Genomic DNA, 26333 nt, shown 5'->3' with positions numbered 1-26333 from the left:
AATACGTCATTTATTTCATTCAAAGACAGGTTGAGGAGGGGATGGGGGATGTGGGGGATGTGCCTGTGGGGTAGAGTTGGGCGATATGGAAGAAAATACATATTGCAATAAATTGCCTGAATTGATGAGATAAATAGAATGATACGTTTCTAGCATTAGCACCACAGTTTAAAATGATTATTTAAACTACTACTACTAGTTTGATGTTTGTAGCCATCAATTGTCCCATTAACAAATCACCAATATTAGCTAACTTATTTCATTTCAAACTTCAACACATTTCTCTAGTATAGGCCACTGAACATTATCAGAAAAATGCGTGCGATAAGTGTCGATAATTTTTGGTTTATTGTCCCAACTACTGTGGGGTGGTGCTGATGGCGGTGTCTAGGACAGGCAGCTGCAGTCACGTTTTGGGGGAGCAAAAAAAAGATGCCCCGCAGGCCAGCAATTAATGTCTCTGTGACTCTGAATTACACCCTTTTCTCTGAGCTCACTTCAAAAAGGAACAAAAGGAAACCAGGATGATGCTAATCACAAAGCTGTGCTTAATAGGCACTTTCTATTTTAGGTACAATATTCACCCCACGATCATTCACAGATTTCATTCATTCGGCATCATGTTATGGAAAATCAATCAATATGAATGTACATATTATGCATGTATTTGAACTATTGCATAGGCGGCCATTTCTAACTGGAGGCCTTTTCTAAGGTGCTTAAGTCTTTGTTGGTGCGTCTCCTTTCTGAAGAAATACATGAACAATTGACCCCACTCCTCAGTCATTAACATTCCTCACTCAGACAGAACAGGCCTTCCTCATCTGAGAGACTATTCCCCATGGTGGGAAAATAAAACAGGCCAATAGTTTTCACTTACACATCCGACCAAGCCAATGGTTTGGGCAAGGATCAGTATACATAATGGATTGTTTCAGCTGCATTCCAAAGGTTTCAAAAGAATGTGGAAATGCACTATATATACACAAAAGTATGTGGACACCCCTTCCAATTAGTGTATTTGGCCATTTCGCCACACTCGTTGCTGACAGGTGTATAAAATCGAGCACACAGCCATGCAATCGCCATAGACAAACATTGGAAGTAGAATCGCATTACCGAAGAGCTCAGTGACTTTCATTCTGGCACTGTCATAGGATGCCACCTTTCCAACAAGTCAGTTGGTCAAATTTCTTCCCTGCTAGAGCTTCCCCGGTCAACTGTAAGTGCTGTTATTGTGAAGTGGAAACGTCAAGGAGCAACAATGGCTCAGACGCAAAGTGGTGGGCCACACAATCTCACAGAATGGGACCGCCGAGTGCTGAAGTGCATAGTGCGTAAAAATCAGTCTTCGGTTGCAACACTCACTACCGAGATCCAAACTGCCTCTGGAAGCAACGTCAGCACAAGAACTGTTCGTTCGGAGCTTCATGAAATGGGTTTCCATGGCTGAGCAGCTGCACCAGAAGCCTAAGATCACCATGTGCAATGCCAAGCGTCGGCTGGAGTGGTGTATAGCTCGCTGCCATTGGACTCTGGAGCAGTAGAAATGCATTCTCTGGAGTGATGAGTCACGCTTCACCATCTGGCAATCCAACAAAATAATCTGGGTTTGGCGGATGCCAGGAGAAAGCTACCTGCCCGAAAGCATAGTGCCAACTGTAAAGTTTGGTGGATGAGGAATAATGGTCTGGGGCTGCTTTTCATGGTTCGGGCTAGGCCCCTTAGTTCCAGTGAAGGGAAATCGTATCGCTACAGCATACAATGACATTCTGGATGATTCTGTGCTTCCAACTTTGTGGCAACAGTTTGGGGGAGGCCCTTTCCTGTTTCAGCATGACAATTCCCTCGTGCACAAAGTGAGGTCCATACAGAAATGGTATTTCGAGATTGGTGTGGAAAAACTTGACTGGCCTGCACAGAGCCCTGACCTCAAACCCAATGGAACGCCGACTGCGAGTCAGATCTAATCGCCCAACATCCGTGTCCGACTTCACTAATGCTATTGTGGCTGAATGGAAGCAAGTCTCAGCAGCAATGTTCCAACATCTAGTGAAAAACCTTCCCAGAAGAGTGGAGGCTGTAATAGGAGCAAAGGGGGACCAACTCCATATTAATGCCTATGATTTTGGAATGAGACGTTCGATGAGCAGGTGTCCACATACACTACATGACCACAAGAAAAACAAAGCATAGAACTTATTTTTCTAATCTAAAGATTCCATACCTGCAAACCTGTTCTTATGGCTGCAATCCCGTTAACGGGATCGATATGACAACAGCAGGGCGCAGAAAGTGCAGGGCGCCAAATTCAAACAGAAATCTCAATTAAAATTCCTCAAGCATACAAGTATTTCACACCATTTTAAAGATACATTTCTTGTTAATCCCACCACAGTGTCAGATTTCAAAAAGGCTTTACAGCAAAAGCACCACAAACGATTATGTTAGGTCACCGCAAATTCACAGAAAAACACAACCATTTTTCCAGCTAAAGACAGGAGTCACAAAAAGCAGAAAGAGATAAAATGAATCACTAACCTTTGATGATCTTCATCAGATGACACTCATAGGACTTGATGTTACACAATACATTAAAGTTTTGTTCGATAAAGTACATATTTATATCCAAAAACCTCAGTTTACATTGGCGCCATGTTCAGAAATGCCTCCAAAATATCCGGAGAAATTGCAGAGAGCCACGTCAAAGAACAGAAATATTCATCATAAACTTTGATGAAAGATACATGTTTTACATAGAATTAAAGATACACTTGTTCTTAACTTCTTTGGGGTAGGGGGCAGTATTTTTACGTCCGGATGAAAAGCATGCCCAGAGTAAAATGCCTGCTAGAAAGCCATAAAAGCTAGAATATGCATATTATTAGTAGATTTGGATAGAAAACACTCTGAAGTTTCTAAAACTGTTTGAATGATGTATGTGAGTATAACAGAACTCATCAGGCAGGCAAAAACCTGAGAAAAAATCCAACCAGGAAGTGGGAAATCTGAGGTTGGTCGATTTTCAACTCAGCTCCTATTGAAGATACAGTGGGATATTGGTAATGTTGCACTTCCTAAGGCTTCCACTAGATGTCAACAGTCGTTAGAACCTTGTCTGATGCCTCTACTGTTTAGTGGGGCCGAAGGAGAGAGGAATGGTCAGGTCTGCCATGAGGTGACCATGCTCTGACCATGCGCGTTCACGTGAGAGCGAGCTCTGTTCCATTGCAATTCTGAAGACAATGGAATACTCCGGTTGGAACATTATTGAAGAAATATGTTAAAAACATCCTAAAGATTGATTCAATACTTCGTTTGTCATGTTTTTACGGACTGTAATATAACTTATTTTACTTTTCGTCCGTACTTTCCGCTGGACCTGCCCGCGCGTCGTGAGTTTGGAAAGTGTACTGAACGCTAGAACAACAAGGAGGAATTTGGACATAAATTATGGACATTATCGAACAAAACAAACATTTATTGTGGAACTGGGATTCCTGGGAGTACATTCTGATAAAGATCATCAAAGGTAAGTGAATGTTTATAATGTTACTTCTGACTTCTGTTGACTACATAATATGGCGGCTATATTTGTGTCTTGATTGGGCTCTGAGCACCGACTCAGATTATTGCATGGTTTGCTTTTTTCGTAAAGCTTTTTTGAAATCTGACACAGCGGTTGCATTAAGGAGAAGTGCATCGAAAATTCCATGCATAACAGTTATCTTTTAGCAATGTTTATTATGAGTATTCCTGTAAATTGATGTGGCTCTCTGCAAAATCAAAGGATGTTTTGGAACTTCTGAACGTAAGGCGCCAATGTAAAATCAGATATTTGGATATAAATATGAACTTTACCGAACAAAACATACATGTATTGTGTAACATGAAGTCCTATGAGTGTCATCTGATGAAGATCAAATGTTAGTGATTAATTTTATCTATATTTCTGCTTTTTGTGAATGGAAAAATGGCTGTGTTATTCTGTGAATAGGCACAATCGTTTGGTTTGCTTTTGTCATAAAGCCCTTTTGAAATCGGACACTGTGGCTGGATTCACAACAAGTGTATCTTTAAAATGGTGTAAAATACATGTATGTTTGAGGAATTTTAATTATGGGATTTCTGTTGTTTTGAATTTGGCGCCCTGCAGTTTCACTGGCTGTTGAAGAGGTGGGACGCTACCGTCTCACGTACCCAAGAGAGGTTAATGCAACCGCTGTGTCAGATTTCAAGAAGCTTTACGGCAAAAGCACAATATTCAATAATCTGAGAACAGCGTTCAGCCACAAAAGGAAGCCATACAGTTACCCGCCAAATTGTGCAGTCAACAAAACTCATAAATAGCATTATAAATCTTCACTTACCTTTGCTGATCTTCGTCGGAATGCACTCCCAGGACTCCCACTTCCACAAGAAATGTTTGTTTTGTTCGGTAATGTCCATCATTTATGTCCAAATAGCTATTTTTGTTAGCGTGTTTGGTAAACAAATCCAAAGTCAGGAAGCCCGTTCACTAAAAGCAGACGAAATGTCAAAAAGTTCCGTAACAGTCAGTAGAAACATGTCAAACGATGTATTGAATCAATCTTTAGGATGTTTTTAACATAAATCTTCAATAACGTTCCAACCGGAGAATTCCATTGACTTCAGATGTGCGATGGAACAGAATGTTTTTCATGCTTTTGTATGCGGGGCGCTGTGACTCAGGTAATCGCATGGTGTGCTTTCGCCATAAAGCCTTTTTGAAATCTGACACAGCGGCTGGATTAACAAGAAGTTAAGCTTTATTCTGATGTATGACACTTGTATTTTCATGAATGTTAAATATTTCTATTTCTGTAATTTGAATTTCACGCTCTGCAATTTCACCGGTTGTCGTCGAGGTGGGTCGCTAGCGGAACGCCTGCGCCAAAAAGGTTAAAGTGTCTTTACAGCGTATTCCTCATCAAGGTCAGTTATCTAGCTTTGTGTATTTTGGGGACAAAACCAATAGGGGGCCGTATCACAAGGACAAAGAAACCTTGGAGGAAGAAAAGCAGGGGGGGAAAAAAACAAAGGCATTTGTTATGTCTCTTTTTTCTGAACGCTTACGTTGTTAAAACACAGCGCCAGGCGAGGCAGGTGCAGGTTAAATCAATTCACCACCAGAAAAAAACGAGTTTCTCACTCGTTCATTCCCACTTGCGGGCCTGACTGTGGAACACAATCAACATTCACTTCAAACACTCCACAGCATTTCTGATGGGTGTGACGAGAGTGGGTGGGTTTGTGGCGGCAATATAAAGGAGTCCAACTATTGCAGAGAAACTCAGCAGAGATGAATGCGCTCTTCACTAGACACTTTAGACAACAAATTCTGCAACATATGTTCCACATTCTGTGGCATTTTTATCTTTGTAGATCCCTTATAAAGAGGAGAAGCGAGAGGAAAAGGTGGGTCTAGGAACCAATCCAACACTCACTCTGGCCAGGCTGACCCCGCCGGGGACCTTGTAGGGAACATACTTCCTGTAGATGTGACCCACCCTGGAGCATGGGATGTCCTCCATACGCCCACCACACATCCACACCTGAGGGGGACGAGAAAGAGAGAGCAAGCGAGTGAGGAGAGGGTAGAAAGAGAGAGAGGCTTAACACAGACAGCTGTGTGGGAATCATGGCATCACTGGTGTGTTAGTTTGTGTGTCTCCTGTGTCTGCGTGTGCCCTTGGTGTGTAGCTGTGAACAGTGTGAGGACATGAGAGGCTGACAGGTACTAGGCGAGCAGGGAGGGAGAAAAGAGAGAGTGGTTCCAGAGGAAGGGATTGGAGGGAAGATAGAGGTAGCAGGGAGGGAGGCAGGCAGGAGGTACGATTAGCTATACAGTGATATCATCACCATACTGACAAGAGAGTGAGACTATTACAAATGCCTCCTGGGGCTCTTTGGACCAACACATCAATTATGACATATTTAGAGCAGTCCTGGCTAAGACTGAAGGAAAACCTGACAAGTCAGAAAATGTGTAGAAATATGTACAGTAGAACTATAAGACTGCATGTTGCCGAACGCAGGACTGAAATGTCACAGTTGAATGTGACATACTTCAGGTTGACTCTTCTGAGTCAGGTGAAAGCTTTGAGCCACAGGCCAAAACAAGTCTACTGTAAACTTTGTGTGCTGCAGGCCTGAAAGGGACGAGAGGCTGTCGGAAGCACCATCGCGTGGTAGCTCCTGATACTGATTTGTAATCCTCCAGCATGTGTGTGTGCTTCATAAGCATGCTCACTAAACTGAGAAAGAAACTGGACAAAAGTGCAGAGAAAAAGAATGACAAATTAAGAGATAGGAGGGAATAACAGAGAGATCGATTAAATGATGGGAGGAGCAATAAAGATAGGCGATACTTTGTCTAGTTTTGGCTGGCTAACCCTGCATTCATAACCAAGTGGGAAGGGGGTATTTACCACATACACTACCAGTCTAGTTTTAGAACGCCTACTCATTCAAGGGTTTTTCTTTATTTTTACTATTTTCTACATTGTAGAATAATAGTGAAGACATCAAAACTATGAAATAACACATTGAATAATGTAGTAACCCCAAAAAAGTGTTAAATCAAAATATATGTTATAGTTGAGATTCTTCAAATAGCCACCCTTTGCCTTGACGACAGCTTTGCAAACACTTGGAATTCTCTCAACCAGCTTCATGAGGTAGTCACCTGGAATGCATTTTAATTAACAGGTGTGCCTTCTTAAAAGTTAAATTGTGTAATTTCTTTACTTCTTAATGCATTTGAGAAAATCAGTTGTGTTGTGACATGGAAGGGCGGGGGGGGGGGGGGGGGGGGTATACAGAAGATGGCCCTATTCGGTCGGTCTGCAGAGTGAAGGAAAAGTAGCCTACAATTGCTCAGCATGTAGGAACTCATTCAATGTCGTTGGAAAAGCATTCCAGGTGAAGCTGGTTGAGAGTATGCCGAGAGCATGCAAAGCTGTCATCAAGGCAAAGGGTAGCTATTTGAAGAATCTCAAATATATTTTGATTTGTTCCACACTTTTTGGTTACTACATGATCCATATGGTGTTATTTCATAGTTTTGATGTCTTCACTATTATTCTACAATGTAGAAAATGGTAAAAATAAAGAAAAACCCTTGAATGAGTAGGTGTTCTAAAACTTTTGACCAGTAGTGTACGACTGGGAAAAATCGACTCCAACTGGTAATTACTAGTGTAAAACTCGTCTATCATGCCCGAACTCAGATTTGTCATACATGTTGATGTCTAACGTCACCTACTAAGGACATGGCCTTGATAATAGCATTTTCAGCAGTTAAATGTAACAAAACATTATTTATAGAAAGCAATCTATTAAAATGATTTTTTTTTAAAACACTCATTTGTTTATAAGCATGATAGCTGTACTTTTAGTTGATGGTTGACGCAGCTTGTTGGCAATTAGCCCAATCAACAAGTTCAAAGCATGTGAACACATCCAACTGGTATTTACAACTGGAAATTACCACCTTCCCACTTGGTTATGAACGCAGCATAAGATCCATTGTTAGATGGGCCTTATGAATGTTTAATAGCGGCTGGGGCTGGCAAGCCTTGGCGTTCTCGGAGGCCAACCGAGCATGAAATATACTTCAACAACTTGTGTTGCCAGGCTGTAGAGGCATGGAAGGAGGCACGCACACACATACAATGTGCAAAGCTGTCATCAAGGCAACGTATGGCTACTTATATATATATAAAATATATTTCGATTTGTTTAACACTTTTTTTGGTTACTACATGATTCCCTATGTGTTATTTCATAGTGTTGATGTCTTCACTATTATTCTGCAATGTAGAAAAACCCTTGAATGAGTAGGTGTGTTTTAAAATAAAAAATAAACAAAAACTATATGGGGGGTTGGAAATTATGCAGACAATTACATTGATAAAAGCCACAATCTGCAATATTAAAGCTGATCTACCCCCTAAAAAAACAACCAAATAAATAGAAATAAACCATGAAGTGAGCGCTACCGGTACTGGGGCGAAATTGGAGCGGGCGAGAAGGCCTACTGGAAACTCAATCCGCACCCCAGTCAAATTGGGCACACTCCGCTCCTCGCTCCTCTCACATAGTCTGGTCTGTACTCACAAAGCTAACTGTTTTTGTGCTTGCCAGTTAAGCTAGCAGTTCTAAGATGTTAGCAGCCAATGGTTAGCAGTTTCTTACTGCCGATAAAAACAGATTGCCATAATTTTTTTGAGTCATTACTGAATAATTTCATGTAACAAATCAAACATTAACCCTTGTTATCAATTCATGGTAATGCATGGTAACCTCGCAAACAATTCATTTTAGACACGGCATCTATTTGAATCGGGCACTTATTTGCTGAAATGTGTCCCACTGCCCAGCTAATTAAAAAGGGACAGGCGGCTATTTGAGACTCAGCGTTTAATTTAAGTTTTAGGGTATATGTGTTCGTATAGAAATGTAAGCAAGGTTTGAAGTGATTATGTTTTAGTCAAATGTTAAATCTGTTTGGGCTTCTTGAGGTCAATTTGCAGTCTACAAATGATTTGTAATTATGTTTCGGCCCTCTGACCATCGACTGAATCTAGTTGATGATCCCTGCATTCGGGGAATACAACATATCTGACCCTACAACAGAAGTTAGGGGTAACTTCATCCAACTCCTATCACTTTAGCATCCAAGGCAGGGTCACTTTGCCTGACCTTTGAACCCTGTGCCCTCCCTGACCACCACACTCCACTTGGCATGTTATGTCTTCTCTAAAAACATAAATATTTAATGAGAAAGTGGGATCAAAAGTTCTAGCAGAGTGCATTCTGTGGATTAGTGTGCAGCGCTGCTAATCCCACCACCGCTTGACGACCTCTAAAACCACTGTGGTACGGAGCAGGGTGGGCAGTCTACAATAGAGAACCTATAACACACTACAGCCAATGACAGTTACCAAAGCAGCACTCCAGAACCTCTTTCTCTCTGCCCACAATGGGGCCTAAAATATGCATTTGTCAACTGAGGGGTGGGTTTTGGCAAATGTAAAGTGCTATTTAGAGTTATTTAATGTTTGTGGTTACATTTACATTAAAATAATACTTTAGCAGATACTCTTATGCATTCGCCTTAAGATAGCTAGGTGAGACAACATATCATAATTGTAGCAAGTACATTTTCCCTCAAAGTGTTTATCAGCAAAATCAGTGCAAGTCGGCCAGGACAAGTGCATGTCTTTTCATTGGCTATATTACCAAAGTATCATCTGACAGCAACAAAGAGAATATTCTCTTGTCTCTGCCATGGTATTATTATCCTTTTATATCAGTTTCTCTCTGCATTCCAACAGTGGAGTCACAGCATTACATCGGTAAAAGGCTACAGAATGATCTGAGTGAATTCTGGTCCGCTTTTAACATTTTGGTCTCCGTCCTATTCCCCGACCAGGCCTGAGATCTGTCAAGAGACTAGACGGCGAATCAACCTCTTTCATTTGATGAGAGGAAGGATGAGAGGATGGGTTGCGCTGCACCCTCTCCACACTTTACCCAGGGTTTCATGTTCTAATGCAGTCTTTTGGCCAAGCAGAGGAGTGCCACTGACTTTCTGCAGACTTTACGTACACTGGCAGTACCACTGAGCTGAATATAAGTGAGTCTGCAAGAGCCTTGCTTTAAAACCACAATTAAATTATTTTGATGAGCTTTCCAAAACACTTTAGCTCCAAAGGGGAAGAGGAGGGCTGGGGATTGGAGACAATGGAGAGACTAGTGTGCCACTGACATGTGTACGAGTCCACATAATAAATGGCTATCCTATGGAGTAATTAATAGTGAGGCAGAACTCTAAAGCATAATCTAATATGGTTTCTGAGTATAATGGATGTAGGAGCTCTCGGAGAAGCAGAGCAGATTTGGACCATGAGGTGAAATCTAAATGCCAACTTCCACCATTGCCTTAGAGCTCGTTAGTTAATGGGCTTCTGATAAAACTAGGCAGCGGGGGCTTCAGCTTGTTGGTGGTGAGATTTGGTGTTCTTCAACCCTGGTCCTGGGGAACTACAGGATGTGTAAGCATTTGTTCCAGCCCAGCACTGACCTACCTGACTCAACTAGGCATCTTATCCATTTGCCATTTAGCAGACACTCTTATCCAGAGCAACTTACAGTAGTGAGTGCATACATTTTTGTACTTGTCCCTGGTGAGACTTGAGACTTGCAAGCGTAAGAACACAGCTGTAAGTCAATAAGGTAATCTTCCCAAAAACAACAAAGCTGTCTTAATGTCCAGTGTCATTGTGGCGTTTTACCTTGAAAGAGATCTCGTACTGCTCTCCTCCCCAGATCTCCAGTCCTGTGTCATATCCTCCCAACTCCCAGAACCACTTTCTGTCCACGGCGAAGAGTCCACCAGCCATCACAGGAGACCTCAAGGACAAGAAGGGGGGTATACAATGCCAATACCGGTCACACTCATACCCCAACATGATGACACTGTCCTTTAAATCAAATCACTGGTTTCAGACCAGCCAAAAGGACAGGAAGATATTCATACAAATCAAAAGTGTGTAAATCAAGGTGGCGGCAATGGCAGGCCCGCGGATTACAGTCGTCTTTATAGACTGTGCCAGACGAAGGCTTTAGAACGCAACTAGACTCAATTTGAGAGTTATGTGCACCCGGCTCAGCTTTTCCCGGGGGTTCTCTGAACAACACAGAAACAATTAAACCATCAACCACGGCTGAACCTGACTGGCATAATAGGTGTCATACTCAATGCATAATGGGAAACACATAATGACACTCCAGCTCCACTGTAGGATCGCTTCCCTCAAGTGGCTTTGAATGAAAATCAGGGTCTAAGTCTTGCTGTGAACCCCAAGGATGTACACCGTGTACAAAAGACTGACCAGGTGAATCCTGGTGAAAGCTATGATCCCTTATTGATGTCACAATCCACTTCAATCAGTGTAGATGAAGGGAAGGAGACAGGTTAAAGAAGGATTTTTAAGCCTCGAGACAATTGTGACCCGTTTCAGGAAACTAGGCGTATGTCACTACTTCACACGATCGCCACTTGAACGTAATCTATGTAATTCATGTGCCTTAATAACAAACTTATGCCATCTGTAATTACGAATAAAAATATCAAAATTACGAGCCTAGTTGGTTTAGCCACAGAAAAAAACAGCAACCTTCCTGCTACCAATGATTGGCTGAGATAATGAGTGGGCTGCCGAGAGATGAGTTCGGATTGGTCTGCCATATTAGCATGCTTCTATTTATTTGAGCTGGTTAGTATGTGTAGGTAAACCTGTCTAACGGGGCTTTTTCAAAAATATGTTGTTTAGTAGAACTGCATAAGTGTTGCTCTCCACCTTCTGGAGGACTGAGTTTTGAAATCAGTGGAATTAGAGTATGATAGGTAAGGAGATGGAGAAAACACCGGTCTCCGGATTACATTCTTCAAACTGGGCAACCATGGCATCCGTGACAGGGAGAAGCGTCCAACCATGATGTATACGGGTAAGATAGACTTCAGACTATTTCTGGTTTAGTGATCGATGACAAACGTGCTCGCTGCCCAGACTTACATAATTACAAAGAGGAGATTCTCCTGATTAAAATGGTGCCCGTCCTGAAAAAGATCTAAATATACACATTGTGAGATATTTGGCGAAATAGACCGGCATGCCTCTCCATAGGAAGACAATTGGGAGAGCACAGCGTTCCAAGGGCAAAAAATATTTTGGAGCTAGCATTTGATGACAACCGAGCTCGCTGCCCAGACTTACATAATTAGATAGAGGAGATTCTCATAACTAAAACAACGTCAGACTTTAAAAAAATCTAAATTTACACATTGCGAGATTTTTGGCGAAATAGACAGACATGCCTATGTAACCGGTGTGAAATGGATAGCTAGTTAGCGGGGTGGCGATAATAGCATTTCAAATAGCCTAATGCATTTCAAATAGCCTAATGTTGTTTTAAACAACGTGAGCAGGTCTCATTGTCAACAATAGCAAAGCAGGCATTGTGACGTAGAACAATAAGCTGGGAATAGAATTTTCTTAAGGTGAGTTGGTGCCACGGTGTTCAATAGAACTAACGTAAACTCATTCACTTTTGTACATCGCCTTGGTCCGTACAATTGACCTTATTTTTGCGCCGCAAAAACTTAATACTTCCAGATCAACTGTAATTGTCAATACCATTGTAAAGCACAATTTCCCCCCTTTCCAACATAATCAATTACATGACCCCCACACTGCCCGTTTCTGCATAATTCAACAAGGCAATGAGCTCAGTCGGGTCTTTAAAAAAATGGCGGGTGGGGAAGCGAAACAAATGTGTGATAGTGAGAAGGAGAGATGTTGTGTGGGAAAATAGCTTTTTTCCACTCGATCTGTCCAACTTATCACCTTATCGCCTCTAAAATGTAAATAAAACACTATAAAGAGTTTATATAATGTGTCATTACATACCTATTTGAATGTTTGTGTCGAATTTGAATCATGTGCTAAAGTGATCTTAGAAGTAAACAGCGGCTTTGAGAATCGTGATCGCATGCAATGATGATGCAAAAAATGACTAGGTATCCCCCCTTACCCCCGTCACTGTCCATTTCTTGTTTTTAAACGATGAGAGAAGTGCTACACCTGGTGGAGAGAGATTGTAAGACAGAAATAGTTGCTTTATGCGTGCTGTACGTTACGACATGACACGTCACAATGTAACGGAGGGTCCGTTTTTTCAACTTTTCTCCAATACATTACCATGTCGATCAACACTTGAATAGAAACGTAGTTCACACGCCTGATTTTGAAGTCAACACAGTCGCTACAGTCCCATTAGTTTTCTTTGTAGCCTCGTATGAATGTTGCGGTTGCGCACATTTGTACAGAATGGGGTGAGTTTACGTTAATAGGAACTGGCAGGGTTAAAAATGCCCTAAAATAAGGCCTGTTTTATCGTGATTACTTCAAAACAACGGCAAGCAGCTGAGAAATATGGTCATATTATGAAACTGGGCTCCACGGCGGATGTAATGAAGTAGTTATCAGCAAAAAGCGTTGTTAAAAATGTAATGTGTCCAGCCTACCACTATGCAAGTATCCATTTCAATAGAATGTCACTGTGACAACTGTTGATAGACTTAGCTGGTAAATTCGCTCTGGCTATCTACTCCGATTTCAGACCACAGGTAAGATAGTCTAGCTAGCTACATTTTCAGATATTACACATTTCTCATTTTGACAAAGTCATTTTCATTTCAAGTTACAGTGTACTGTTAGCTAGCTAACAGTTGGCTCGCTACCTAACGTTACGTGTATGATCTTATTATTTGTATCTCAGAGCCATTTGCTTGGCTAGTTATAGCCTAATGTTAGCTAGCTAAAATTGAACCCGGTTGGTTAACTGCCGATTCATGCAGGGTAGCAACGTCATGAGTTGGGATTATGGTTCATTGTTTACCTAGCTAGCTAGCTACATGTCTTAACAAAAGACTCCACTATGCAAGTAACCATTTCGTGTGCATTTATAAATACAGTCTGGCCATCTACTCCGATTTCAAAGCACTCTCGTCTGAGTGTGCCAGAGCGCAGAATAACTGAACAATTTACGAACGCTCAATACCCGTTGAATATGGCCGGTGTCAGTAAAAGTTGGCAAAAAAGTATAATTAAATTGTTGCCAGCGGTACAGTTAAAGCCACCAACGCTCCGGATAACAGGAAAACTGCCTAACCAGCTCTGCTAGGGCGAGTAAAATGGTCAGAGTGGGGAGTTCGCTCATTTGTGTCTGGAAGTCGCTAGCAAGCTAGTCAATGTTAGCTTGGGTGCTTGATTGCTGTTGTGAGGTCAGAACGTTCGGATCAACCCTTAAAGACATGGTTTGGGTTAAAACTTAAGAGGGTGTGAACGATGCTGAATGACAGCATTCAGACAAAGAGCTCTCCAGTTGGTACCAAAACATTAAAAAGGCCCGTTTCTTAAAAGTGAGCTAACAAGTTTATTAACTTTCAAAGCAGAATTACTTTCCCATTGTTCCTCAAATGCAGTGCATGATATACCAGCTCTGTCTGCTTTTATCCAATGTAAAAAAACACAATTTCAAATTTTGATACATAAGACTGAATCAAGGCAGTTGGTTACAATTGAGACATGGATTATGTATGTGTGCCATTCAGAGGGTGAATGGGAAAGACAAAAGGTGCCTTTGAACAGGGTATGGTAGTAGGTGCCAGGTGCAACGGTTTGAGTGTGTCAAGAACTGCAACATTGCTGAGTTTTTCACGCTCAACAGTTTCCCCATGTGTGTCGAGAATCGTCCGCCACCCAAAGGACATCCAGTTAACGTCAGGCCAGTGGTCGAAAACGGGTGATTGATGAGAGGACAAAGGAGGCTGACAATTGTGTAGAGCAACAGACGGGCTACTGTCCATGCGCCGACGGATTGAGGCTGTTCTGAGTGCAAAAGGGGGTGCTGGTCAGTATTAGGAAGGTGTGCTTAATGTTTTGTACACTCAGTGTACATAGGCATGTCAAAACGTGTGTGTGTGTGTGTGTGTGTGTGTCAGAGACACACATTTGGCTAAGTATTAATTATGTGTGTATCCATTTGGGGCGAAAAGGATAGTCATTTGCACCTCAGTGATTTGATGAGCCGTCACTCTCTGGACATTCTAACTCATCTGACGGGTTCTAATAAATCAGAGTGGCAGACAGGTAATGATGAATGTAGTGTTTATCGACGGCCCGTAAAGGCAGACAGGATTTGAAGGGACACACTGGAGAGGTGTCCCTGACTGGAAGGGCTGTCAGAGGGAGACAATTAAACAGAAAACAAGGTGTCCAAATGAGACACACTACGGTCTCCGTCTCAGATTACAGGCCCTCCCAAAAGAACAGGCCCTGGCAACACAGACACTTCCCGCATGAACGCCATGGGCTGTCATGGATACCAGTGGTCCCCTCCATCTCTAAATTGGAGGCAGAGATGAACCCTCACTGGATTGATATTGGAGAGTGGGAGAAAAGTTTGACATTTCACTCTGACTCATGAGAGAGCCGGACAGGGAGGAAGACAGGCAGGCACACATCTGGGTCCTAAGCCTCTCCGTTAGGATGATCAATTAAGGAAACAGGGCAGATAGTGGGAGGCTGGAAGCTCAGAGCATTCCGGGGCTTCCCAAGAATTAGGAAAAATCCTGAAGTAGCTAGAACGGTAACAGTCAAGTTCAGTTTTTTTTTTAAATCTTCCAAGGGCAAATGGTTTTGAGCATTCAAAAAGGCAGAAGTCTTTGGCAGTCAACAGCCGTGAACCCGCAGGCTGCACCGCACAGATAAGGAAGGAAGGTAACCGTGGAGACAGTGATGTTTTTTGCAAAGCACTTATCAAAATAGGTCTGCTCGTCCGACGTTACTCCCTCACTGGTGCCATGTCGTTCCTATTCCACCCCTCAGATTTTCATCACGCTATCCTGTATCACTGTAAGAATTAGAATCCCATTTAATCGACCATGAATATTCAGAGTCACAATTTAGTTGATATTCCCAATTTCTCACAGAAGCGTGGAGCCCAGGGAAGCCTTGCCTCATCTTGCAATGAAAGAGGGGAGCATATTGTCTAACAGGCCAGTAGCCATGGAGTCCTTCACACTAGCATGGACTTGACTTTCCCCCCCCATGTGCTGATTTGCTGGGCCCTGATGTGTTGTCTGGTCCAGTAATACTCACTCGAAGGGTTCGCTAGAGTCCTCTTTTGACAGCTCAGAGGGGATGGGGATGCGTTTGTAGTACATCTCCCAGTCAAACGCTCCTCGCATGGCGTCACCGGCCTGTGTCTCGTAACCAAAGTTGTCATGGTCAATCACGTCGATCATCGGACAGACAATGGACTTCCTGTTTGTGGCGATACGGTCTGAGAGAGCGAGAGAGAAAGAGGTACACGGCCAAAGTCAAACAAACAGTGTTACCGTGAAATGTCCCCCCTTTGGAAAAGGTAATGGGCACATTGTACAGATCAGTAATTATATTCTAGTATATTCATCTACCACAGAATGACCAGAAAGCAACTCCATAGCAAAGCTCAGTGTGTTCTAACAGAATGACTTACCCAGCAGCGGGGGCAGCCAGTTGACGTTGGCTTCACAGTGCGAGTCGAGGAAAGTGATGACCTCTCCCTTGGCGGCTGCCGCCCCCAGCAGACGTGTCCTGATGAGCCCCTCCCTCTTCTTGGTGCGCAAGATCCTCACCTTGGGCATCCGCACCATGTACTCTTCCAGAGACGCCTTAAGGTGCTCTACAGGGAGAGAGACGAGTTACAACACACACAGAACATGCATTCAGACACACATATGCACACTGCATCGCTTTAGTAAGGACTCCAGGAGCTCTGGAGGACAGACCCATCCACAAAAAAGGACAAACACACATATGAAAACAGATTTTTTTCAGGTGCTTTGTGGACAAGGAGAGATTAACATGCGCATGGAGAGTGGTTAATGAGGAACGGTGCGCATAAAGACATGGCCAAAGAAGACCTTCGACTGCTGCAGTGAGTGCTTACAAAAGCATGCTTCCCCACATGAATATGAAGAAAAAGTCTACAGGCATAACAGACATGGGCAGCTGCTTCAACAAACATGTCAAAGGGCTCTGACGCTGACATTTTTTACAAAGAGCACATGTGCTCCTAAGTCGAAAAATGTAGGAGCACATACAGAAATGTAGGAGTACAATGAAAAATATTCTAGGTATTAATCCATTACAGTCTAAGCCGGGGGAAAGGGTTCTACCAAGGCTCATTTTGCTATTTGATTTTGAATTTTAATACCCCTTGAAGTATCAAAATAAAATAAATAATTTTTTTGATGAAACATGTATTTAGGCTTTACTGCTATTAGGCCATAGAAACACATTAAATAACAGATTCACAACATGGACCAACAGATAGTCCCCTAAAAAAATCTAAAGGATGTTTGTTCTTAAGTGTGTGTCCTATATCTGAGTGATAAAAAATATCAGGATATAGATATCTATAGATCTATATATATCTATATAGATATATCTACATCTTTATCCATATCCACGTGGCAAGAAAAAGTGTATGTGAACCCTTTGGAATTACCTGGATTTCTGCATAAATTGGTCATCAAATTTTATCTGATATATTGAATACATCATTTAAAGATTCCCAGTGTAGGTTGGAAAAAGTATGTGAACCCCTAGTCTAATGACTTCTCCAAAAGCTAATTGGAGTCAGGAGTCAGCTAACCTGGAGTCCAATCATCAATGAGACGAGATTGGAGATGTTGGTTAGAGCTGCACTCACAAAATTTGAGTTTGCTATTCACAAGAACCATTGCTTGATGTTAACCATGCCTCAAACAAAAGAGATATCAGAAGACCTAAGATTATGAATTGTTTATTTGCATAAAGCTGGAAAGGGTTACAAAAGGATCTCTAAAAGCCTTGATGTTCATCAGTCCACGGTAAGACAAATTGTCTATAAATGGAGAAAGTTCAGCACTGTTGCTACTCTCCCTAGGAGTGGCCGACTGCAAGAGCACAGCGCAGAATGCTCAATGAAGTTAAGAAGAAACCTTGAGTGTCAGCTAAAGACTTACAGAAATCTCTGGAACATGTTAACATCTCTGTTGACGAGTCTACGATACGTAAAACACTAAACAAGAATGGTGTTCATGGGAGGACACCACGGAAGAAGCCACTGCTGTCCAAAAAAAAACATTGCTGCACTTCTGAAGTTTGCAAAAGTGCACCTGGATGTTCCACAGCGCTACTGGCAAAATATTCTGTGGACAGATGAAACTACAGTTGAGTTGTTTGGAAGGAACACACTGTGTGTAGAAAACAAAGGCACAGCACACCAACATCAAAACCTCATCCCAACTGTAAAGTATGGTGGAGGGAGCATCATGGTTTGGGGCTGCTTTGCTGCCTCAGGGCCTGGACAGCTGGCTATCATCGACAGAAAAATGAATTCAAGTTTATCAATACATTTAGCAAAATAATGTTAGGCTATCTGTCCGCCAATTGAAGCTCAACACGACCACGACCCAAAACACAGAAGTAAATCAACAACAGAATGGCTTCAACAGAAGAAAATACACCTTCTGGAGTGGCCCAGTCAGAGTCCTGACCCTCAACCCGATTGAGATGCTGCGACATGACCTCAAGAGAGCAGTTCACACCAGACACCCCAAGTATATTGCTTAACTGAAAAAGTTTTGTAAAGAGGAATGGTCCAAAATTCCACCTGACCGTTGTGCAGGTCTGATCTGCAACTACAGAAAACGTTTGGTTGAGGTTATTGCTGCCAAAGGAGGGTCAACCAGTTATTAAATCCAACAGGTCACATACTTTACCACCTTGCACTGTGAATGTTTACACAGTGTGTTCAATAAAGACATGAAAACGTATATTTGTTTGTGTGTTATTAGTTTAAGAAAACTGTGTTTGTCTATTGTTGTGACCTAGATGATGATCAGATCAAATTTTATGACCAATTTATGCAGAAATCCAGGCATTTCCAAAGGGTTCACATAGTTTTTCTTGCTACTGTATATAATATATATATTTTTTACATGTATCTAACCCCTTATTTTTGGCCCTAAACAGTCAAAGCTGAGGGGGGGGGGTCCTACTAAGCTGCAGTGCATTCAGAAAATATTCAGACCCCTTTTAGAATAAGGCTGTAACGTAACAAAATGTGGAAAAAGCGAAAGGGTATGAATACTTTCTATATGCTTTCATATATTTTTTCAACTGGTTCCCGGGGGACCTTCAGACGAGTCATGAAAACAGCATCCTAGAGCAAAACAACCAACGTGTTTGTGAGAGTCTATTAGTGTGTAGCCCAAACTTTTCGGACCCTACAGACAGAAGTTGGCAGATCGACTATACAAACTTCAGACGATTCCCAAGACACTTGTGGGCGTCGTAGAGCAAAATGGAGAACACCATTATGCTCTTGATTGTCTCATCTTTCCATAGAAGAAACGCTACAGACGATTTTGTAAGAAGACTGATTTAGATGGAAGAAAATGAGTTATTGGTAGCGGTGTTTTTTCAACACGTTTCTCCCAATCTCAAATATATTTTCAGAGCTGTAGCAACACCGCTTAATCAATCCAAGCGAGTTAAGCGTAAGCCTACATTCAGTTCACAGAGAACATTCTCTTTTACAATAACCACCTGGCCATTCTGACTGGATAATATAACATGTCGTATATGGACTTGGTTGTTCTCCGTTCGCCTCATGCTTCAAGGTCAGTGTGTAACAGAAAGACAAACACCATCTATGTGCAACCGAATGAACTCGACACTGATTACATCAAATTCACATTAAGGCCCTCATAATGGATTAAGGCGATTGAAGGCAAATTTCCATCAAACCTCTCCTGCCCCCCTCACACTAACCATCACCTCCCTCTTCCAGCCACAGATGAGACCCATATCCTGTCTCTTCAATATACGTGAGCAAGCCAGTAATGAAATCCATCCGATTCTCCCACTCTCCTGTGTTCCCTCTTCCTCATTCCCTCTCTCGCAGAAGTGCCCAGATGCAGGCACATTACTGAGTTATTCCATCCGACACCACAGTAAAAAACTTAGGGTGAAAACATGAGTACATACAGTGGGTATTATAAGTATTCACTCACCTTGGATCTTTACACATTTTGTGGGACTGAAATAGATGTAATTGTTTTTTGTTGTCATTGGGCTACACAAAATACTCCAATGTCAAAGTGAAGAGCAAATTCTACTTTATAAAAAAAATTTACAACTAAAATTTAGTTGTTGCATAACTATTCACCCCTTAAATAAGTTCAGGAGTAAAATATGGGTTAACAAATTACATAAGTTAAATGGACTGAAATAATATGGGTTGACGTGATTTAATTCACTACCCCTTCCTCTGTCCCCCATACATACAATATCTGTAAGGTCCCTCAGTCAAGAATTACATTTCAAGCACAGACTCAACTATGAAGACCTGGGAGCTTTTCGAAAGCCACAAAGGGCAGTGATTGGTAGATGGGTAACAATAACAGACATTGAATATCTCTTTAGGCATAGTCAAGTTAATAATTTAGCTGTGGATGAGGTATTAAAGCACCTAGACAAAGACACAGTCGTCCTTCTGGACTGAGCTGCAGGACAGGAAGGAAACTGTCAGGGATGTTACCATGAGGCCATTGGTGATTTTAAAATACCTACGGAATTGAATGGTTATGATGGGAGAAAACTGAGGATGGATCAATAACACTCTACAATAATGACCTAAATGACAGAGTGAAAAGAATAATACAAACATACAGATTTAAAAAAAATCCAAAACATGCATCCTGTATGCAACAAGTCACTAAAGTAATACTGCAACAACAAAAACACGACAAAGGAATACACTTTGTCCTAAATGGAAAGCCTTATGTTTCAGGCAAATCCAACACAACATTGGCTAACTGCCTGCTTATTTTCAAGCATGGTGGCGACTGCATCATGGCATGGCTATGCTTGAAATCCTCAAAGACTGGGGAGTTTTTTTTTCAGGATAAAATAAACGAGATGGAGCTAAGCACAGGCAAACTCCTAGAGGAAAACCTGCTTCAGTCTACTTTACACTAGAAATTCACCTTTCAGCAGGATAATAACCTACAACACAAAGCGAAATCTACATTGGAGTTGCTTACCAAGAAAAGTGAATGTTCCTGAGCGGCCAAGTTACAGTTTTGATTTAAATCTGCTTGACAATCTATGGCAAGACTTGAAAATAGCTGTCTAGAAATGACCAACACCTTGACAGAGCTTGAAAAAGAATATTGAAAATAATAATGGCTCTTAGAGACTTACCCAAGAAGACTCTTGCTGCCAAAAGGTGTTCCCAACTAATCTTTAAATAAAAAAGAACCTTCACATGGACAGAGTATTTTGTGTAGATCATCGACAAAAACCCCAATTAAATACATTTTTATCCGACTTTGTCACAAAATGTGAAGAAATCCAAGGGGGGGGGGGGGGGGTGAATACTTCTGATACCCACAGTCCCTAATTTCTGACAGTGGCGCTTAAGAGGGCGCGCGTCTTTTCGGTCCCTGCTGAACTTTTTTCTATGGCTAACTCTCAGCCTCCCAGAATCGGAATACTACTTTCACTCTATTGTTCCCCGCACAGCAGGCTTGCCTGTTGCTCCTGGCCGAGATGATCTAAGGCTCCTGTTCACTTGACCTGGAGTTTCTGATGCTAAAATGCCGACCCCACTATATGAAGAGGGAATTCAAGTGTGTTATTATCACAGATGTGTACAAACCGCCACAAGCAAACACCAATGCGTCACTCAGCGAACTGCACAAGATCATTAGACAGCCGGAAACAGTCCTTACCGTCACACGTGACTTCAACCAAGTCCGTCTAAAACACATTTTCCCAAAATATCCCCAACATTTATCCAGCCCCACAAGAGGATCCAGCGTGCTTGACAATGTATACACAAACATCTGTGACACATACATAGCCATCCCGTCCCCACTTCGGCCAATCAGATCACGTCTCTGTTCCTACTCCGACTACAAGCAGCAACTCAAGAGGGAGCCACCAACAGAGAATAGTGTGGCGCTGGACAGAGGCAGACTCAATGTTGCATATTTGTTTTGAAAATACCGATTGGAATATGTTCAAAGATTAATCCACCCAGGACTCAATCCATCAACATTGAGTAATATACATAGTCAGTTTTCATTAGGAAATGTTTTGATGTTGTACCCACAATAACAATCCGGACATACCCGTACAATGCTGAGAGCCTGTATTGCAGCATTCAATGTCAGTAGAACGAACCCCGATGACGAGTACAAGGCAAGCAGGTACGAGCTTTGCAAATCCATTAGGGGCACAAAAAGACAACACAGACTCAAACTTGAATTTATGTTTGACAACTCAGTCTTGTCGCATGTGGTAAGGACTACAGGCTCTCACAGACTATAAAGGCAAATTCAGCTGTGCGGTGCCCACCGAAGCCTACCTCGCAGATGAGCAAGACAATACTGAGCCATACAGGAAGACACTCACTGCTCTCGCTTGCTGAGGCGGACGTGAGAAAAGCTCTCAAGAGTGAATACTCACAAAGCCGCCAGGCCAGATGGCATCCCAGGCCGCATCATCAGTGTGTGTGCTGACCACACTGATGACGGGCGTCTTCTCGGACATCTTCAACCTGTTACTGTCCCAGGCTGTAGTCCCCACCTGCTTTAAGGACACCACCACCATCCCAGTGCCCAAGAAAAACAAGCAACCCGTAGCGTTCACCTCTGTCATCGCGAAGGTCTTCGAGAGGCTGGTCATGGCCCACATAAAGGCCAGCATGCCAGGCACACTGGACCCACTTCAATTTGCCTACTGCTCCAACAGATCCATGGAAGATACCATGTCCACTGCTATTCACACGACCGTAAATCATCTGGTCAAGAGGAACAACTATGTGAGAATGCTGTTCACCGACTACAGTTCAGCATCCAACACTATTGTTCCCTCCAAGCTCGACACCAAGCTCAGACCCCTGAGTCTGGACACCACCCTCAGCAACTGGATCCTGGACTTCCTGACGGGCAGACCACAGGCTGTGAGGATTGGCAACACCACCTCCTCCACACTGACTCTTAACAGAGGGGCCCACCAGGGGTGTGTCCTCAGTCCTCTGCTCTACTTCCTGTTCACCCACAACCGTGTGGCATTGCACGTCACCAACATCAAGTTTGATGAAGACACCACGGTTGTAGGCCTGATTACCAACAACATCGAATGAGTCTATAGGGAGGAGATAAGTGAACTGGCATTGTGCTGTCATGACAACAACCTCTCCGTCAACAAACAAGAAAGAGTTGATTATGGACTTCAGGAAGTAGAGGGAACATGCCCCGATCCACATCAACAAGACTGCAATAGAAAGAGTCACAAGTTTTAAGTTCCTCAGCGTCCACCAGGACCTGTCATGGACCAACACCACCACTCGACAATAAGGCGCAACAGCATATCTACTTCCTAAGGCGGCTGAAGGAATTCGGCATGCCACCCCGGGGCCTCTCCAAAAACCGTTGCACAATCGAGAGCATCTTGACCGCTTGCATCACGGTCTGGTACTGGAATTGCTTCGTCCATGAACGCAAGGCCCTCCAGCAAGTGGTGAAGACAGCCCAATTCATCACTGAGACTGTACTCCCACCCATCCAGGACAACTACTTCAAACGGTGCCCGAGGAAAGCACGCAACAAAGACCCCACACAACCCTGCCACGAGCTGTTCTCTCCCTTACCACCGGGCAGACTGTATCGGAGCATGAGGTCTGATAGAAACTGTCTCTGAGCCTGTTGGTATCTACAAGCCATCAGACTGCTGAACACTTGAACTGGACTGACCACCTGCTCTGAATCTTACTCACTCATGCATGCCCACATATACTGTACATTCATGCTTCACACAAACATCACAATTGCTGCTACCAGACTCTTATTATACACTTGCCCCCCAACCCTTCCCCAATACACATGTACATATTGGACAATAAATTGTGTCTTCCTAGATTATACTTCTGCTCAAATGTATTATTCTTTTCTCCTGCAATTTATTTTATGTTCATATTCTTATATTTTATTATTTCTTATTGTTGAATTGTCTTGAAGGAATCTACAAGCAAGCATTTCATTGGACGATGTATACCATGCGTATCCCGTAAATACGACAAAAACAACTTCAAAACTTCCGTCTCTATATCTACCCTTTATTTCTTGGACTACTGGGTATATGGCAGGTTCATGGCCTTTATAAGTTATTTTTACAACAGACATTCTTACCTGAGAGGGCTCTTGAGTCATTTAGTTTGGTAAAGTGTCTATATATAGACTTAAGTTCACTGAGGCTGCTCATCTAAAGGGTTCGCCTTGGTCCTGTTGATTGTGAATAGAAGTTAACTGTAATCACCTGTCTGATTCGCACCCGTCTCAATGGACTACTCCATTGCGGAGGCCAGAGCAATGGCACAGTCCATCGCTAAGACATGTGATACTGAAATTGTATATGGTTATATTAATGTATAAATAATGGTGCAACACTAAGGAGGATGCGGTTCTGAAACATACGGTAATCTTTAGTGCCCCTAAGAATCGGCGCCTTTATGTTGCTGTGTGCATAATAGAAAAGTTAACCAGCATATTGGTGTTGAAAACAATGTGGCGGAGGCAGCAGAAAATGAAAACCAACTTAATTAGGTCTATAATCAATAGCCTAACTATTGAAATGTGCCAGGCTTTATACGTCATCCATATACACTACCAGTCAAAAGATTGGACACACCTACTCATTCGAGGGTTTTTCTTAATTTTTACTATTTTCTACATTGTAGAATAATAGTGAAGACATCAAAACTATGAAATAACACATATGGAATCATGTAGTAACCAAAAAAAGTGTTAAACAAATCAAAATATATTTTAGATTCTTCAAAGTAACCACCCTTTGCCTTGATGACAGCTTTGCACACTCTTGGCATTCTCTCAACCAATTTCATGAGGAATGCTTTTCCAACAGTCTTGAAGGAGTTCCCACATATGCTGAGCACTAGTTGGCTGCTTTTGCTTCACTCTGCGGTCCAACTCATCCCAAACCATCTTAATAGGGTTGAGTGATTGTGGAGGCCAGGTCATCTGATACAGCACTCAATTACTCTCATTCTTGGTCAAATAAACCTTCCACAGCCTGGAGGTGTGTTGGGACATTGTCCTGTTGAAAAACAAATGAGCGCAAACCAGACGGGATGGCATATTGCTGCAGAATGCTGTGGTAGCTATGCTGGTTAAGTGTGCCTTGAATTCTAAATAAGTCACTGACAGTGTCACCAGCAAAGCACCTCCACACCTCCTCCGCGCTTCACGTTGGGAACCACACATGCAGAGATCATTCATTCACATACTCTGCTTCTCACAAAGACACAGCAGTTGGAACCAAAAATCTCAAATTTAGGCTCATCAGACCAAAGGACAGATTTCCACTGGTCTAACATCCATTGCTTGTGTGTATTGGCCCAACCAAGTCTCTTGTTCTTATTGGTGTCCTTTAGTAGTGGTTTCTTTGCAGCAATTCGACCATGAAGGCCTGATTCACACAGCCTCCTCTGAACAGTTGATGTTGAGATGTGTCTGTTACTTGAACTCTGTGAATAATTTATTTGGGCTGCAATCTGAGGTTCAGTTAACTCTAATGAAGTTATCCTCTTCAGCAGAGGTAACTCTGGGTCTTTCTTTCCTGTGGCGGTCCTCATGAGAGCCAGTTTCATCATAGTGCTTGATGGTTTTGCGACTGCACTTGAAGAAACGTTCAAAGTTGTTGAAATGTCTTTCATGTCTTAAAGTAATGATGGACTGTCATTTTTCTTGGCTTATTTAAGCTGCTCTTGCCATAATATGGACTTGCTCTTTTACCAAATAGGGCCATCTTCTGCATTACCACCCCTTCCTTGTCACAACAACTGATTGGCTCAAACGGATGAAGGAAATTCCACAAATTAACAAAGTCACACCTGTTAATTGAAATTCATTCCAGGTGACTACCTCCTGAAGCTGGTTGAGAGAATGCCAGGAGTATGCAAAGCTGTCATCAAGGCAAAGGTTGGCTACTTTGAAGAATCTCAAATATAAAAATTTTGATTTGTTTAACACTCTTGGTTACAAAATGATTCCATGTGTGTTATTTCATAGTGTTGATGTCTTCACTATTATTGTACAATGAAGAAAATAGTAAAAACAACAAAAAACCTTGGAATGAGTAGGTGTCCAAACTTTTGACTGGTACTGTATATCTACAGAAATAAGACAGATCCTGCTTCTGTTGCCTGTTTAAGTGTTTGTTTAATATCCTACTGATTCTGTGAGCACCAAGCCTCACGCAACAGCAAAATGTTGGATAAAGCATTTTCACAAATTCTGCTGTTTTTAATCTTTGCTATGCTGTAATAAAGGCATAACAATTGTTTTTTGTTAGAACAGACTCTCTGGTATTACTTATAATTTATTTAGTGTTGTTTACACTGTTCTAAACGGGCAGATAAAAAAATACAGCACCCATGTCATCCAAAAAGTTATACGTTTGACTCATCTGTCCATAGAACATTCTTCCAAGAGTCTTGATGTGCTTTCAGATGCTTTTTTGAGTCAACTTTTTGGACAAGATGGGTCCCATTATGTCTGGCAAAAACCAAACACTGCATTCCACAGTAAGAACCTCATACTAACCAACGGTCAAGCA

The 26333-nt window shown here is 42.2% G+C and overlaps 1 protein-coding gene across 2 annotated transcripts in view; it reads right to left on the bottom strand.

Moving 5' to 3' along the window:
• The window catches only part of LOC139532115 (polypeptide N-acetylgalactosaminyltransferase 10-like), a 124916-nt gene that overhangs the window by 6417 nt on the left and 92166 nt on the right, over window positions 1–26333 (bottom strand). For both annotated transcript variants that reach the window (XM_071329285.1, XM_071329296.1), the window contains exons 5-8: window positions 16135–16320; window positions 15756–15939; window positions 10323–10440; window positions 5469–5576 (exon numbers count right to left, since the gene is read on the bottom strand). In XM_071329285.1, the coding sequence (XP_071185386.1) occupies window positions 5469–5576; window positions 10323–10440; window positions 15756–15939; window positions 16135–16320 (596 nt within the window). The remainder of the gene's footprint in view (window positions 1–5468; window positions 5577–10322; window positions 10441–15755; window positions 15940–16134; window positions 16321–26333) is intronic.

The sequence above is a fragment of the Salvelinus alpinus genome, chromosome 1 (genome assembly GCF_045679555.1).
Source record: "Salvelinus alpinus chromosome 1, SLU_Salpinus.1, whole genome shotgun sequence".
NCBI classification, from domain to species: domain Eukaryota; kingdom Metazoa; phylum Chordata; class Actinopteri; order Salmoniformes; family Salmonidae; genus Salvelinus; species Salvelinus alpinus.
The sequence above is the reverse complement of the archived record's forward strand: the minus strand, read 5'-3'. Positions and strand labels throughout refer to the sequence as shown.